General features: G+C 44.2%; 1 protein-coding gene and 1 long non-coding RNA gene across 5 annotated transcripts; one reads left to right on the forward strand and one right to left on the reverse strand.

Moving 5' to 3' along the window:
* The first annotated feature begins 7,521 nt into the window (after positions 1-7,521).
* LOC142560722 (uncharacterized) lies at positions 7,522-11,790 on the forward strand. 3 transcript variants are annotated; one of them, XM_075673019.1, is made up of 5 exons: positions 7,522-7,845; positions 7,927-8,055; positions 8,367-8,462; positions 9,031-9,090; positions 9,148-11,790. In XM_075673019.1, exons 3-5 carry the CDS (start codon positions 8,409-8,411, stop codon positions 9,205-9,207), a joined length of 174 nt encoding a protein of 57 aa, XP_075529134.1. In that variant the 5' UTR covers positions 7,522-7,845; positions 7,927-8,055; positions 8,367-8,408; the 3' UTR covers positions 9,208-11,790. The 3 variants fall into 3 exon arrangements, with proteins under 3 accessions (XP_075529134.1, XP_075529133.1, XP_075529132.1); XM_075673018.1 differs by having other exon boundaries at positions 9,031-11,790; XM_075673017.1 differs by lacking the exon at positions 7,522-7,845 and having other exon boundaries at positions 7,853-8,055.
* Positions 11,513-15,177, reverse strand: LOC142560723 (uncharacterized). 2 transcript variants are annotated; one of them, XR_012823420.1, is made up of 3 exons: positions 14,892-15,177; positions 14,278-14,351; positions 11,513-13,668 (listed from the first exon to the last, which is right to left on the reverse strand). It is a non-coding gene; the product is annotated as an uncharacterized LOC142560723 (long non-coding RNA). The 2 variants fall into 2 exon arrangements; XR_012823419.1 differs by having other exon boundaries at positions 11,513-14,351.
* Between the last annotated feature and the right edge of the window lie 2,574 nt (positions 15,178-17,751).

Consider the following 17,751-nt stretch of genomic DNA (forward strand, 5'->3'; position numbering starts at 1 on the left):
CGGTCGCATCGCCGCAGTCGCGCCTGGAAACACCTGCCGATGAGCGTTGCGGCGACGACGATCGGGCCAAAATGTCTGCCGCCCCGCCGCAGTCGCGCCGGCAAAACCACGTGTCGCAGGCGAAACGCAACAACCGACAGGGACCTATTCATCCCACATGGTGAACCATAGGGGCCCGAAAAATGAGCTCAATTCGCATTTATCTCTTGCAACTATATAACATCTCAAGATGATACAGGGGCAAAAGGCAATGAGTGCACCCACAGTGGTCTCGGATCGCACCCAGTCGTAGCAGTACAGCATACATAAAAAGGCACATTTGCTAAAAAGAATTTAAATAATTCAGCAAGGAATTGTATTTGCTGTTTAAGTCTACGAGATAAGTGTATCGCTAGTTTAGGTAATAGTACTGTCGACGTTATAGGCGGCGACGTACAATCACCATAAATTACTTGCAATATTCACACATTAAAAAAGTGGACTCGCCATCTCGGCCCTGCGACAGTGAACGGCCAGCGAACCTGTTAAACACCACCACTGCAAAAGAACTTCACTTTGACCTAGTTGGTATTTACTGCATATCATATTGACCGCAAAAAAGACGGGGACAGAGGGAGAGAACACATAAACAGCACGGGCGGTAACAGCACACATACCGCCCGTGCTGTTTATGTGTTCTCTCCCTCTGTCCCCGTCTTTTTTGCGGTCAATATGATATGCACCACTACAACTTCTGAGGGGGGGGAGGGGTATGCAATGCTTTATTGCCTTATATGGCCCCCCCTCCCCACTACCCTTCCCACGCACTCAATTTCCACTAGATTTGATATCTGTTGAGTTCACAGTTATTCCAGGGCAATGGGATAAATTCTGTGTTCGCAAAACACATTCATAAAGCTCCGAATAGCTGACATGCGTAATATACCAAAAATATCATAATCAGTTCTCTATCTTGGAAGTTTGCCTTCATATTGGTGATAATGCGCCCTTTATTTTCGCCAAATATAAACAAAATGTATTGTTTAGTTCATGGGGGACATCGCTGTAACAAGGACGGAAGGTGTCATGACACGTGAAAATAAGCAAAGAAAAACGACGGCTCATTATTATTTACGCTTTTAGCCGGACCAGGAACGTAAACATTTTGTCACACATTGCAGTTACAATGGCCCCCTCCACTTTCCACAATATATGAGCCTGTTGTAAACTACAGCTATGTCGGGACACCGGGAACGATAGTTGATAGCGGCCATATCACATGCTTGAATAGGAATTTTTTTACAAAAGCTGTATTTGATCCAACCACTTCGCACAGGAAGTTTCCATTGGGCACCACCAATTTTCGCTAAATTTGGTCTTGGCGGCTTTTATAGTGCTGCCAGAGCAGCGGGCTCAATTCTTCCGCTCTCTTTAGGCACGCTCAAACACGCTGGAGTGCTTGCATACGTAATTTATTACGAAAGCTATCAATATTGAACTTCATGTCGACATCACCCATGAATTTGTACTTACCGTCACCAAACGTAAGGAAGCTGCCTTCTTTAGTTCAGTGAGGATACCAGCCGAAACTAATATATCAAGCATGACAAAGCAAGTACAAAAAAATGAGGGTTCAATGATTATTCATAAGACTTCTCAATAACCCAGAAATATTAAAATTATGCAACACATTCCACTTGAAATGCTGCCTATTCCTTCAAAGTATAAAGTATCATAAACTCTCTTGGGACAATAGCAGTAGCGTGATAATTTCAAACACTTGTTCACAATTTTTTGATGCTGTATTTGATCAAAATGCATTTACCATCGCACATAAACTTGGCGTATTGCTCCTCTTATGTTCGCACAATTTTATCTCACTTGTTATTGTAATTATGCAAGCGCAGCAGTCTAAGTCTTACACCGCTCGTAAAACAGACAAATAAGGCTATGGACCACTTGCATACCTATTCTACTTGAAAATGTGCATTTAACCCACCCATTTGAAGCATTGCCAACAGCTTATCCATGCCATACCCCTAATTTCCCCTAGAAATAAACAAGGTGCCTTGTTTAGCTCACCAAGGACACCGGAGAAACAAACTGCGAATCTCGTAATATCCCCTACGGTCACGGCATAACATTTGCGAACGCAACTTATTTTTGCCATTAAGGCGTAGTGGTTACAAGGGATCTACAGTGAACATTAGGCTTTGAGTAAATTGCACGTTCTGCTTTCTTAAGGTACACCCATTCCACTACTCAGTGAAATGTATCCCTTCAAACGAGCGCTTTCACGAAGGCATTGCCCTCTCGGTCGTCCCTTCAAAGAGGTTAATGCCTTCGTGAAAGCGAAGTGGGGGGTTTCGGTAGTAATCGCAAAAGATTATTTCTTCCCTTGTTGTAATGCTTGGGACCAATAATTAGCCTTTGCAAGTAAATTGAGCGGATGATTGAATATATTTGTTGAAGAAACGTAGCACGACTCACTTTACAATTAATGAATATTAGTTACTATATATTTACGATGGGTCACTATAAAATTCAAAGCCATTCTCCCGCCTTGGCTTACCTTCTGTATGGAGTCTCCAGCAAATACCTAATCTTCAAAAATATTTGCATCTTGTGGGGATGCGCGACCCTCGCGCCTCCCCTGATGTTTTTTCCACATAGCGCGTCTCCTGTATTCCGGCTACGCCGCGTGGCCTGCGTGATGCCCGCGGCGGTCGATGTGGTTGGGGCGCAGTGCGAGTGTTGCGTTGCTAACGCCGCCTCACGGCAGGGTTACTTGGGGGTGCATAGAGTTACTATATGTGCTACCGCAGGTAGCAGAGTTGCGCGTCTGTTTTATCACGCCGCTAGCGCCTCTATTGGCAGAACGTCATCACGTGGTAGCCAAGCAACCGTGCATTGCGGAGAAGCAGATGTTCGGGCCAATTTTTGTATTTCCCGACGCCGCCGCTGCAGCGAACTGGATTGACACAAGTTGTCGCCAGTCAAATTCAAATCCAATCCGGCCGATCTTGCCGTTCGCTGTCCACGTGCGTGCTAGCTGCGTAGCAACAACGCAACGTGCGCAGCGCATCTCACGTTTGTTTCGTCGGCCTGCCTCGTGACACCTTACTGCAGTAATTGTTTTTCTTCCTTTGTAAAACTAGTGAAGGGTGTTCAGGTAAAGACACCTGAACAAACAAATTTTCAGCCAACTGCCTATTGCGTCAAGTGTGTATGAGACGAAATTGCTTGACTAACAGCTACGTGCTTTTTGGGCTGTGCTAAAAAAATTCACAGCTGGAATATTAAAAGCTACTGCAAGTCTGCATATTTTTAAATAATGCAAGCACGTAGAGTTATACAGAAGATTTAGCTGGAATTACCAGTTTTCTGCATGTGATGCACCACACTGCTTTCACAGAAGTGTCGTAAAAAAGCCAGCTCACATTTTCATGATTATGCACGGCTTGGGTTGTTTCTGAATATGAAAGAGGTTACTACTAAGTAAAGATATTTAATCTACTACAGCTTATGTGAACCAGGATGCAAGAGGAATGAATGTCGTCATTTAACATACGGTAAGGGCCTGACTGTGTTTTGAATTATTCCCTATAATGTAGCTATGTCAATCCTGTGAGAAAAACTTTCGCTACACTCCCACAGAAGGCTACTTTTGGAATCCCTGCAGTGAAAAGGCACATAATGAAATCACACTTGCAGGTGTAGCTGATATCCGTTGCTTGCTGGTAGATGGATATGTTCCTACACAAGATCTAATGGGGTGCCAGAGTCGAAATATCAATCGTTGGTCATTGATTGACCAGTAATATTTTAGACTGGCTACATGTTGAGAGCTATGGCACATAAGCAAGTATGAGCCTCATTATATTTAGTACAGTTCCCTTTGTAAAAGAGCACCACTTGATAAAGCTCACTATATCAAAATATTTGCACGCGAATATACTAGTGTTTGTTTTTTTGTCTGCATTTCGCATTGTGATTTTATTGCAAAAAAAAAGAGGTAGTTGCGGCTCGGTGCTTTTTGTTACTGTTTACATGCTAAAAGAGCACTGCACTGCTCTTAGTAGCGTATTTATCTCTTGAAACAAAACCTGAGTGCCAAGCAGTATTCAAGCGAATGAAAGTTATTAACGTATCTGATTGTTCACCTCAATTACTAACGTTTGTCCAGTTTTTAATACGCTATGTTATTTCGAACCTTATACTACTTTGTGAAGTAGCTTTTTCGCACAAAACTTTTTGTAGCATTTCCGGAATCTATAAAACAACATCACCATATTCCCTAAGTTTATTCGGTGCGATCGAATCGTTACCGTCGCGGTTCACGAATGCTGCATCTGATCGGCGTATATAGAATACAGAATCTATTCTAGATACGCGAGTGCCCATGCGTTATTAGGGCGGAGAAAGTGCACAGGGGAATGCAAGTCCAAAAAACAACTAATATACGCGCTGCACCCTACGCCGCGCGCTAAAAAAGGGCAGCGCCTTTTTCTTCACAATCTAATCCAGTCAGCTGTTTCGATGCGCTTTGTTTGCGATTAGGCGAAAAAGCGGTGCACAGCGATGCAAAAGCGCCCACGGTCGATCGACGATACGCTAAACATGTCGCCTGCAAAAACGGAGTGCGGCTTCGCCGCATAGACTTGGTTGCTTCTCAGGCAAGATGGCGGACCTACGCGCAACTCTGCTACCTACGGTAGCATATACAGTAACTCCAGGGGTGCAGGGGAGGACGGGCTACCTCTTCCCCGGCGGGGCGGCGAACAGCGTGGACATCCCGCGCGCCGCCGACCCATGCTTCTGCGAGACCGCCTCGCGTGGCCGCCTTGGAATGCGCCACCATTCGCGTGACAGTACGCGCGAACGACCAGGCGTTGGGATCCAGCATGGGGCGAACATATTCGCTCGCAAACCGTTCGCGGTGAGTCGGACTTCTAGATTTGTCGCGCGCCCATCGGCATGTTTTGTGGATAGCAACTCGGCTAGCAGGCATTGATCTATGAAAGATGCAATAAATGCCCTTGTAATTGTTTGCACTACTGTGTTGTCGTTCCTTTGTCCCAAGAGCACGGGTGTGAGAACCCCACAATCTGTATGCATCTCGTTTTCATTTTTATTTGAGAATGTCTCACTGTGAGCTTTACGCATTTTCTTCCAATATATGTTTTTTTCGCTGTGCATTTTACTAACTCCTCCCTTCTGTTTTCTTTTTGAATAAAATAAGCGCTACCCCTTACTATTCAAGCTGGATTAAGTCGTTTTTTTTATTTTTTAGCGTGCTTACTAGAGAGTGACACCATTGTGCGACATGGTGTCAGCCCGTCTCTCGACATAAAACAAAGTTCTGTGTCGCTCAGGTAATTTGGCAAAGGCACTCAGGGAAAACCTGGAAAACTGAGGGAATTGGGAAATGTCAATTTCGTAGACACCCTGAGAAGGAATTATGCGAGCGTCCAGCATGGTCTGGTTGAGAGCCTGTGTTGTGGCCGCCTCTGTGTATTTGTAGCTTACTATATTCGTAGCCTATTCGTAGAATTTGTCGTACGTAGCCAAATTCTGGAAACGCGAAGTAGCCCGTGTATTTGTGCCATTAAAGTGCTGGAAATAAGGTCCCGGAAGAGGGGAATGCTTGGAAATAGAATGTTTTCGTGGTATGTACGGTATTGTTAGGGATGAGTCGGGTATATTCTACGCCGTGTGTGTAAAAGCGAACTGCTTTTGTTTGTAATGCCGCCCATTCACCACTGTCTCACGCTTCGCCTCTACACGCATAATTCTTGCATGTTAATGCCAAAATAACACTTGCATGTAATTTAATTTTTTCAACTGATGTCGTCTGGTGGAGCTTCCTACGGAAACTGCTGCTGCTTACCTGGTGCCACAACGTTGGATGACTGCACAGAAAGCCCGCAAGGAGCATTTATAAAGAATACAAATAAACATTTCCTCATTACGCAAGGCGTCTTGCGTCTTTATGAAATTGCACGTGGCACATATTCGATGGCGGCTTCTGAAGATCGTTCGCAATCGATTTTACTTCACAATAAAACGATTTCGCGCGAAGAGCGCGCGCGGTTGAGCTGTAGAAGCAAAAAAAAAAAAAAAAATAAGGAAAGCAGCGGAGCCGGCGTGACGCGTACCAGCGAGTATTCAAAACGCGCGCGCACAAAACCGAAAGTGTGGTTGAGGCATTAACGCCGACTGCTTGGTGCACCGCAGTCAATGGGCCGCTGGCCTCTATAGGAGTGTCCGCTCTTGTTGTATTCCTTTCTCTATGATTTTACTACCGGGGCCAGCGTGGTTTCATCAAGACATACATATATATACATATATATATATATATATATATATATATATGTGTATATATATATATATATATATATACATACATATATACATATATATATATATACATACATATATATATATACATACATATATACATATATATATATACATACATATATATATACATACATATATACATATATATATATACATACATATATATATATATATATATATATATGTGGCTACTTCACTGCCTTCGTCAGCAAGAGCCGCACTTGTCTGCTTCCCACCAATGCGAGCGTATAATTGCTACTGCACTCGCCCATCGCTGTTTCCAGCATGTTTAGCGAGCACAAGATCGTCAAGGCATATATCGGAAAATTTTCACTAAAAAATGTGCCACGGCGTTTTGCGCGTTACCACTATGTGATTGGACACTCAGACCAGTAAGCTTTCCGTTGCACTAAAACAACGAGTACCACAAAGTTTGGTTGTCAGACCCTTCAAATCGTCGTTTTCAATGTTTTCAGGCGACTGTTGCGGTGAATGAGTGACTTTCGTAATTCTTTAAAAAAAAATACCACAGTTTCACCATAAGGGCCAATTGCAATTATTGCGGTAACCATGGTTACACGAAGTGTAATGTTCGTAGCTGTAGTGGCAGTACGAATTGGAGTAAACGTATGCAACCTGAGTAAAAAAGAGCTGATGCGTTAAGTGAACTCTGTTTGAATTCCGCCATTGGACAATTTCATCCATTTTCTATGTTTCGTTTAAATTTTACTTCAGTAAACCCTAAAGGCCCTCCGTTGGAGGGTATTAAATAGGGGTTACATGCAACATCGTTAAACGTAACATGTAACATGTGACAACAATATGAAAGCCAATGTCTTTCTTAAGGAATTAAAACCACTTTTCCGTATCGGGTATGTTTCAAGTGGCTTTTCTGGGCCGATCCCGAAGGTAGTGCGCAGCCGCGCTAATGAAATAAAATTATTTTCAGGTTTGATCGCTGTTATTGCTTCGCAGTTCTAAAATTTAAGACTCACAGATAAATTACATGCGTTGTCGGTGTTTTGTTTCATGGCATTTGTTTGTGGGCAGCCATTGTCGAAATTCCGAGGAATAATTTTGTCACAAATGTAACTGGTGTGAGCTACCTTAGTGATAGAATTATGTGGCAGTATAGCCCGCATATCATATCGCATTGCATATTCGCGCTTTCCAGAAACGCTAGCGCCGCCGCGCGGATCTTTTCGGAAGCCGGGAGGGGGTGATGGATTTCTCGCTCACGCGGTTTCTGCAGCTGCGTTGGCGTACTTGTGCTCTTCGTTATGGAAGAAAACAGTCGACGAGCGAAGAGCAACCGCATGTGCAGTGTGCCGCAATGCACAAATCGTGCAATTTCCGGAAAAGTGAGCCTGCACCACTTTCCAAAAGATAAAAAACGGAGGAAGTTGTGGGCGATCAAGCTCCGCATCGGGAAGCAAGTGAGCGAAGAAATGGTCGTATGTAGCGATCATTTTAACAAAGACGACTTCTTTTGGGGCCACCTTGGTGAGTAATTGACTGTTGCGATGCTCTCAATGATTTCATTTTATTCTTGTGGTGAGCTGATTGTGAAATTTTGCCTTAAAGACGGGTTGAAGCCCTTACGAAAGCGGCTGAAAAGAAACGCCGTGCCTTCGCAAAAGATCCCTATGCGCTCCCACGAAGCAAGTGTGAGGCCTAGGGTTCCCCGAAGAAAGCCCCCCACAGATTCTCAAGGTAAGTTTAAGTACGCAAGTGTCACCGTTTATTAAATGTTCTGCCTGCACTCGCGCTGTTTCGGTAAATATTCCTCGACGGTGCCTGACGCTGCGTAGTGAGCATTTCACACTAGCGAACGTATTCTGCATCTGTTCTTAGTCGTTCTGTGTGAAAATCAAACAGGCGGTCAATGTGCAAGGCGTTCGCTACTTTTTTTGGCTGTAGTGAAAGTTGTGTACCGATCGGAGGTACTGCGCAAGCGTTTGTGATCTTGTATTTGTTTTGCTTGGTCTTAAAGCATCTCTTCTATTGACCTAACAATGTTGCAGGAAACGAGGGCCAACAGGACGACGTATCTGAAGTCGTCATTAATGAAGATTGCGCATGCGAGCTTCCTGATAATTTGGAAGAAAGTGAATACAATGGTGAGAATTTTTTTTCCGACCTTCGCACCCAAGTTTTGATGATGCATAGGCGTTACCGCATGTTTAAGTTTGCCGTTTCACCAAACAAGGCGAGTCCGGTTGTGCAACTGCAAAGGGCAATATATCGAGAGTGGTATCGCCGAAAGATTTTGGGCACCTAGATAAATACACGTTCTACTATTAAGAGACTAAGGCTTTTCTAATGTCACCTTAGGCAAGTAACCTACTGGAGTGACTCTGATGCAATAGTGTTCTGTGTGTGTGAATGTGTTTTTTTCTATGATCTTTCTCACTTTTTGTGCTTTTCTTTGTAATATTTCGGCACCCCCCTTACCCTTTCACCTGTGCACCAGGTTAGCAAAGTGGATGTTTACCTTCCAGGTAACCTCCCTGCCAACCTCCCCGCCTTTCGCATCTGATACTTTCTCTCTCTGCTCTTGAATTTTAGAGCAAAGGCAAGCCAGTGCAATGCATCTTGTTTTATTTTGCCGTAGGACTGAATACACCGTGTTGTAGGACACTTCACATGGTTTTATGAAGGATTTAGTTCACCATCATTGTATTGCAGACCCACCTGTGCAGGATTGGCTTCCCCCCCTTTCAAGCTCTTGCTCACGAACAACAGCAGGTAACTTTTTGCTTAAAACTGTACCAATTTCGCTCTAAATTTTTTCTTGCGTTACAGAACGAGACGCTGCAAGGGCACTTGTTGAACTTCAAGAGCTGGGCCACACACCTGAGCTAAACAAATCCGTTCAAGTGAACTCACTGGACTTCACACAAAAATTTAGGATTTCGGACGTGCTTCTTTCTGATGCTCACCTAAACACTTTGACTGGCGTACCTTCTCATGCACTTCTAAACAAGATTGTTTCACTCGTAGAGAAGTATGAGGCGGCAAATAGGATGGAAGCTTCTGTGAGGGACAGAGTTATTTTGGTGTTCATAGTTCTGAAACAGGCTATGTCATTTTCCTGTCTCAGTGTACTTTTTCAATGCAGCATTTCGTCCATACACAGATATTTTGTGCACACACTGCCTCTTGCTGCTGCAGTGCTGAAAGCTGCCATTGAGTGGCCTTCAAAGGAGGAAATTTTAAACAATATGCCTTCGCACTTTAAACAGTATCCGAGAGTGCGAGGTGTTGTAGATTGCACAGAAATCCCAGTTGAAAGATCTCGCTGTGTGAAATGTCAGCTACTGACATATTCACAATACAAGTCGACTTACACTGTAAAATTTCTCATATGTGTAAGTCCAGCTGGCACAATAACATTCATCAGTGAAGCATTTGGTGGACGAGCCTCAGACAAAGCCATTACAGCTGAGTGTGCAATACTGGAGAAGTTCGAGTCATTCACAGATGACATTATGGTCGATAGGGGTTTTTTCATTGATGACTTGTGCACTGCCCGTGCAATTGGCGTAATTCGGCCACCTTTTGCTAAAAAGGACTGCCAGTTTGACCGCAATGATGCCCTTAGGACAGCTGATATTGCTAGGGCACGGGTTCATGTAGAACGAGCAATACAACGAGTTAAAATATTTAAGCTCTTCAACTCAACTCTGTCCTGGGAAATGCTGCCTTATATCAATGAGCTGTTCACAGTTGCGTGTGGGCTAACTAACTTGTGCGCACCAATACTGGCTGATGATAAATTTCAGTAAGCACGCTTGCAAAGCTGACACAATTCATCCTCATCATTGCAATCCTATTTTATGTCCACTGCAGGACGAAGGTCTATCCCTGCGACTTTTCAATTATCCCTGTCCTGTGCCAGCCGATTTCAACTAGTGCCTGCGAATTTCTTAATTTCATCACCCCAGCTATACTTCTCCCGTACTCGACTGAGCTTCCTTTCTCTTCGCACCCATTCTGCAACCCTAATGGTCTACCGGTTTTCTAACCTACGCATTACATGATGTGCCCAGCTCAAATTTTTCTAATAATGTCAATAAGTATATTCGGTATCTTTGTTTGCTCTCTGATCCACACCACTATCTTCCTGTCTCTTAACTATATGCCTAACATTCTTCGTTCCATCGCTCTTTGCGCGTTCCTCAACTTGTTCGCAAGCTTCTTTGTCAGTCTTCACGTTTCTGCCCATATGTTAGCACCGGTAGAATGCGCTGATTGTATACCTTTCTTTTTAATGATAATGGTAAGCTTCCAGCCAGGATCTGGCATGTGCTCCAACCCATTTGTATTCTTTTGCTGCTTTTACTATAACTTCGAGATTGCTGGTGCCATTACCCTGCTTATCTTTTAGTGCATACATCTTGGTTTGACCTACGCCAAGCTTCCTTCACCGATTTCATGCTGCGTCCATCTTTTACGGCTTTTTTCAGTCTTTATCGCGTTATAATTTCGAATCAATTATTTTCGCCTTGTTGATCAGTTTTGACAGTTTCGCAAATTCTATCTTATCTCTTGAGTTGGACACTTTCATTCTTTGTCGCTTCTTTATTAGGTCCTTTGTTACTTGGGAGAGCTTGCCTACTGGTTGCCTTGGTGCCTTGCCTCCCACTTCAATTGCTGCCTCTGAAGCCATCCTCGTAACGGTTTCATTCATTAGCTCTATGTCATCTTCATCTCTGTTCTAAGGCTGCATATTTGTTTGCAACTACCAGCCTGAATTGGTCTGCTTTTACCCTTACTGCATCTAGATTGGCTTGTTTCTTCTTGACCAATTTTAATCTTTCCCTGTTCAAATTGAGGTGAATCCTAGCCCTCACTAACCTATCAGTGTTGATCAGACACATATTGCTATGGTTAACGGAACACAAACTGGCGAATGTTAATGTTACTTTAACAGAACAATCTCTTTTGGTGTATTTTCCACTTAATTTGTGCGACATCATCAGCTGTTCAATTATACATACTGTCTATAGTATGCGCTGTTGGGTCAAATAGGCGTGATGGTTATTTTTTTTTTATTTTTTCATCACTTTGTCGTGTACATTGCTATGTGTGACTAAGTACAGCTGTGAACTTGTGGGCATTGCAACCACAAAGACGTGAAGAATGTGAACCGAGAGCAGGTGGCAAATATACGAGCATGCGAGAGCCTCGCATGTGGCATACATTTATTTGCAGACAACCTATACAAATGGAAGTGATGTGTACACATTCAGTTAAGAGACATATGAAAGTTGAGAGGAGGGCGAATATCAACATTTTCTAACAAATAGTAAATATTGAATATCACATAGCAAAACGCAGACACACATTTACAGGAGGAATGTTTATTGTGGTATGTTTATAGGTGTGATACGTGTACTGACAAGTAAAAAAAAAAAGCAGCCAAGTATATCAGGTACAAAGGACCAGTTATAAACACAGAAGCACTAATTTTCAAGTAAAAAACTACTTGTATTCGCTCAAGTACTTTAGAGTGACTGCAAACAAGCTCTTCAGGAATTATGAGCTGCTGTGTGACTAGCTTTTCGAAGAATGCAAAATAAATAGTTGCTTAAAAAAAGGATCAACAGCTTTCTTCTCTTTTTTGCAACATGTGCACTGTAGACACTTGTAAAGGTGTCATTTGCAGAGAAAACATCACAGGTTGTAGAGTAAAAAATGAAACTCCATGACTAGACATCCAAAAGCACTAAATGACAGAATACAAGCAAAATTTGCAGCTGGCCATTTATGCATATGCTGCAAAACCTAGAACCAAACTTGAACTCCTCATTTTGCTTCTTCGATGCTTCAAAAACTCTTGCCATTTCAGTTCTCACAATTTGCTATACTTTCCTTAGCAGACATTGAACAGTAAATATAATTAACAATTGCTTAATTGCTGCTACATATATTGCAATTCACGGCGGCCGCATTTCGATAGAAGCGAAATGCGAAAGCACCCGTGTACTTAGATTTTCGTGCACGTTAAAGAACCCCAGGTGGTTGAAATTTCCGGAGTCCTCCACTACGGCGTGCCTCGTAATCAGAAAGTGGTTTTGACACGTAAAACCCCATAATTTAATTTTTTAATATATTGCAATTCGTAAATATTACAAAGTACTGAATAGCTTTTCTTCTAAGTATCCCCCCTCCCACTGAATGGAAGTGATCAACAACGAAAAAAACCTATGAACACCAACATACTTTCAAGCCTTGCTAATCTGCACAAGCTTAGGTAGTACCCTTTTGAAGTAGACATACTGCAGCCTGTCTACAAGTGCCTGAATATGCTCGGTGTCTCTCGGCACATGAATGACAAGGCTCTCAACTTTCGAATATACTATAAAATGACACAGATTCATGTTAAGGAGGAGCATGCCCAGTTGAACCTGGGAATAATACTTGTGAGCACGTCTCAATGCATAATTTTCTCCATCACACACAATAAATGCCAGCTTCTTAGCATTTACAAGGTCTTGTATGCTAGAGTGCTTGCCTAGAACAGGACACTTCACTTCCAGCAAGATGTTCGTTCCCCTCTGCTCACTTATTCCATCCGGGCTGTAGCCAAGCCAAGGAACATCTGGAATGACGACGAGTCCCAGCTTGCTCACGCTTTCGTTATGAGTCTTCTCGTACTCTTCAAGTGCAAGAGGCTCGTTGTCTTTTCCATACATTGTGGCTTCATTTCCCTTGAAAGGCTCCCTGCAGTACAGCCTGTCCAGCTTTGCTTCCCAACTGCGTGTACCTCTTTCTTCAAACGTGTAGAGTTCTCTGCAGATGCTTCCAGTAATTCTTTTTTTTCTTTCGCTGTGCCACAGAGTGGATGACTGATCAGTTGTCTCGCGGCATATTTCCCTAGCTTTGGCATAGGAGAGGCACACATTTTGAAGATAGAAACTCTTTTCATTTTCATTGAGATGTTCAAGAGTAAACCTTTTCAGTACTGTTTTTTCACCATCTAGCACCGATTCAAAAAATGAAAATTTTGTGTGCTCTCTCAAGTAGCAACCTTGTGTGAAAATTGTGTCGATGGCGCGGACTATGTTCAAATTGCTAGTGAAAGGGATTGACTTTCTTGCACGAGTTTTGTGTTTTGCCAGTGCAGAATTTGGTACTGCATCGATAAGTTCTTTCCTAATCAGGGCTTGAACATCTTCAGGGACACTTATTGGTTGAAGCTGCTCGACGTGGCAAAACAAACTAATTGGCCTTGGTTTGTAGATGCTGGCGGCACTGGCACGTCCCCACTGTTGTTGCACATCCGTGCATGACAATGCATCCAGGGAAGTGGCACTTGTCCTGTACATCAAAATAAACATACCTTGCTGAAATACTCTGTGTATTGGCTTTTTTCTGCATCTTTCATATGATTCAAGAAAATGTTTCCTAACAGTGTCGCGATGGGGCTAGTTGGAATTCTATGATGCAACTTGGTAGTGCGGAAAAAAAAATGAGACAGACGGGAACCATTTCAGTTTTGAGTTAGCGCTTGTGTACATTGGTTCCATTTTGTTTCATCCTTTGTTTCCGTGTTAGTAAGTTACATCAACAATATTTTACAGCAGATTCAGAATCAAAATCCTACAGTAAACAAATAAAAAAGCCCAGAACGTTTAAAACATTTCTGGGCATTCTGTGGTTATTAATACAGCCTGTGCCCACCTGAAGTGACTGAAGCAACACATACTCAATTGATTGCTGTGTGCATGTTCTTGAAACTCGGTTCCTAGTGCAACAACAAGCCCCAGATGGCATTGAAAAGGCATCATTGCCACTGACTTCTATGTTCGCCTTTTACAATGTGGCTCTTAGTTCGACATAAGGTAAACATATTCACTGTCACTTGATGCACATTACAGGCAAGCCAACTAATGAAAATAAATAAACACATGATGTATAAAGTTTTACCTGTTCAAATATATCAAAGTGGCAAACAAATGTTTGCATTGACCAGAGAGACCGGCCTTGCACGTGCATTCTCCCTGAAAACAATCAAACCAATGTTAAGCACGCAAACGACCTTAAAACCGCGCTAATTATTTACAGGGCAAATGCGTAGGCTCCCACATGCACATTGAATTCTGGAAGCCGAAAACAACACATTGGTGCTTTTATGACACTAGAACGACGAAATTGCGCGTTTAAGCCCGAGAAGTAAGTAAAAAAATAATTGCATTTAACGCGTTGCACTTTGGCGAAATCGCCGTACAGCACGCGAAAACGCTAATCATGCTGGAAACGGGGCGCGCTGGCACACCTCATTGTCTCGCTCATAGCTTCTAAATCGGCACTACTGAAATGTTTCCGTGTTACCTGGCATTTTTAACAAGCATTCCACAAATAAGCCATTGCAGGGAGCCATGAATGCACATAACGTCATCAATGCACACAACGTTTATATTATGCAGCGGCATGAGGGGTACTGCGCTTTGTTTACATCCGAGCGCCACCAATTAACTGCTTGGTGTCAATTCTCGTACATCACGTATATCTTTAAAAAAAACGTAAGGTGAAATACTGACCTTTACGGCGCCGGTTTCATTGCAGACTTGAACTTTTATAGTATGCGGGGGGCCTCTCACGGCGCTTGTCTGCAGGCATAGTGACTCGACCTCGACAGCCGCGCTTGTCGTCGCTCGTATACCGCAGCATATTATATGGCCAGCGTTAAACGCAGCCTCTCCTTCTACAACACATCTCTGCGTTTCCTTTGCAAGATCAAGGATCGCGCTTAGAGATACTAGAGGCCCGTGAGCCGCCTGCACCTGTAGACGCGCACGCTTTCGTGTCGGCTCCATCACCTCTATCCCCGCCATATTGAAACGTTCTCCGCGCCCCCTATAGTCGCTGGAAAGTGCGAATAGCATACATGCATGCACCTAAATATATACAGAACGTCCCGGCGACGCCTACAACGAGGGCGAAATTCGCCTGGAGTCTACCTGTACAGCTATACCAATAAAAGCTGGTGGGAGGCTAAGCACGTGTGCGCAATTTGGATCGGGTTAATAGTGCTCCATCAAGTTCGAAAGCAAGTAAACGTGCTAAGAACCACACTGCAGGAAAACATCTGCAGCTACGTAATATTTCGAGTTCGCGTCGCCATTTCTGAAGAGAAAATGCTCAAATTTAGAGTCAGTTTGAGATTAGGGACTTGACCTCGCTGTTATTGTGTGGCCCAGTTTAGGCGACTACAGCAAAGCGTAGGACGAGCCCACACCTGCTGTATCGGCCAATAACCGGAAATTAGGCCCGCATATGGGTTCCGCGAAGAGGGGACGCGGGCAGCACTCACGCGTGAAGAGAAAGCGGATTAGTGGCTGCACCGTAGAAGAGGCACTAGAACTGCACCCCCGCTCGGAACAAAAGGGTAGAAGGCTCGAGCTGAAGGGGAGCGTTCGGGGAGACGAGCGTGAAGATGAAAGTAGTGGGGTGTTTCAGGTCACCGCCACCGCTAATGCCTATGCGCTCCCCAAATGTCCCGTCGACCGTCTCGGTCACGGAAATTGAGCGACGCGACACTGCCCAGCCGGTTTGATGTTTGGCATCCGCGTGCACCTGCCAAGGGTTCCCGTGAAAATGGCTGTAGCTTTATCACTTAGCCGGCTATGGCCGCGGAATGCTTTTATGTGCTATTGCCATCGGGTCCCAATTATGGTGTTTGTATTTCGAGCGAACCGGCACACAGCTGCACGGGAGACAGATTTCTCAGTACCGGCAGGGTAGCCCGCTGTCCGCCGGATATGGAGTTAATAAACCGCGATTTCACGGAACATTCTCGGCAGCTTGTATGGCGGCCGGTTGCATGTGAAAAGAGGGAAGACATCAGGGGCCGATACTCGCAGCCCAACGTAGGGGAGAGGGAGGTGGCACGTGTCTTTGAGAAATCCTATCCCCTGGCGTGTTCTAAAGAGTGCCACTGTTTCCACCAATGCCGCGTGCGGCACGATAGTGGTTGTGCTATTGGTTACAATGATGTGAACTCGCATGTGTGATTGGCTGGGTTGCGAATCCATTGTACAACTGAGAGCTTAAAAAGTCATGTTTTGTTGTGTGGTGAGAGAGCGGAGCTTCGGGTTTGGACCAGGACAGACGCTTCGGCGTTTGAATAAAACGTCACTTCGTCGGACAACGGCTCTTCCTTCGCGCTGCCACCGTGCACTCGAATCATCGAGGGGCGCCGACTTCGGACCTTCATCACCTTCCCTCCTTGACTAGCGTTCAAGCTACGAGAGGACAAGGGAAAGGAAATTAACTTTTAGGTTTGCAGTTACTGTGATATACGAGATGAACATGACATTGACATTTACGCTCCCTGGATACGAACAGTTCGCGCCTGAAACAAGTCGAAACCATAGCTAACTATTTACCAGGCTACGATATGACCTCACGTAGTCTTTAAACCAACTTCCGTTGCATCACAGTAAATAGTACGCTTCTATAACATTGAAATTAAAGCGCTGCTCAATCTCGGTCAACGGTAGCTACATTTGTCCGAGGGTAAGATTTGACGCTGGGCGCCTGAAATTTGTTCCGGAGTGCAGCCAAGGGCGTCGCGTTATCTGTCGTACGTGACTCCAGCGCGTACCATCATGTTTGGGATAACAAAGTCATAAACATTCGATAACGACGACTTCTTGAGTTGACAAACAGCGATGGTCTTGACATCCTGAGCGACCGCTCGTCAGCATATTTTCGTGGCACAACGTACAGCGGCTGTCTAGAGTTAGCTATCGCTTCCCGATGCCTTCCCTTTGCTGCTAGTTGGTGCGTATAGACGTTTAAACGTATGGCATCGATCACCTACCTTTCGGCACAACTGACAGGGTGTACCGAACTCGCAAGTTCTCATGCGCGATGCACTGATTGGGATGCTTATCAAAGTGACCTGAACAGAGTCCTGCGGCTGCATAAGGTCTCGGAAAGAGATTGAGGATCGTATTACGGTGACAGCGAACGCAGTAACGCGCATCCTCACAACATAAGATTGAACAACATCCGTTGGCGTGGTATGCATCGAGCAGTTCGACGAGTTCGATCACTCCAGTGGTCGCAGTTCGACCACTGCGAGCATCAGTATAAGTCATAGCGCTGGATTGACACGGAATACGACAAGACCTGCGCTAACAAACAGCTGAACTTTATTTCAGAAATGTATGGTATTTACATACCGGCTCAAACGAGGGGAAATCATCGCACGCGCAACCCAACATTTTCCAGATAGGCAGTTTCCTTTCTGCTTAGAGTAAACAACGGAGCGCTGACGCAGTTTAGCACCTTCTTTTGAAGCTTGCTTCTGCAATTTCACTCGTATCTTTATCAGTATTTCCAAGCACTTACACAATCCTTAAACAGCGATTCACAACCGCAATCATCACAATG

The sequence above is a fragment of the Dermacentor variabilis genome, chromosome 10 (genome assembly GCF_050947875.1).
Source record: "Dermacentor variabilis isolate Ectoservices chromosome 10, ASM5094787v1, whole genome shotgun sequence".
Taxonomy (NCBI): Eukaryota; Metazoa; Arthropoda; class Arachnida; order Ixodida; family Ixodidae; genus Dermacentor; species Dermacentor variabilis.

Coding starts and splice junctions, on each gene's coding strand:
- LOC142560722 (XM_075673017.1), top strand. CDS start 7,866: ATGCTCTCAATGATTTCATTTTATTCTTGTGGTGAGCTGATTGTGAAA. Junction 8,463..9,030: donor GGAAGAAAGTGAATACAATG/GTGAGAATTTTT, acceptor ATTGTATTGCAG/ACCCACCTGTGCAGGATTGG. Junction 9,091..9,147: donor TTGCTCACGAACAACAGCAG/GTAACTTTTTGC, acceptor CTTGCGTTACAG/AACGAGACGCTGCAAGGGCA.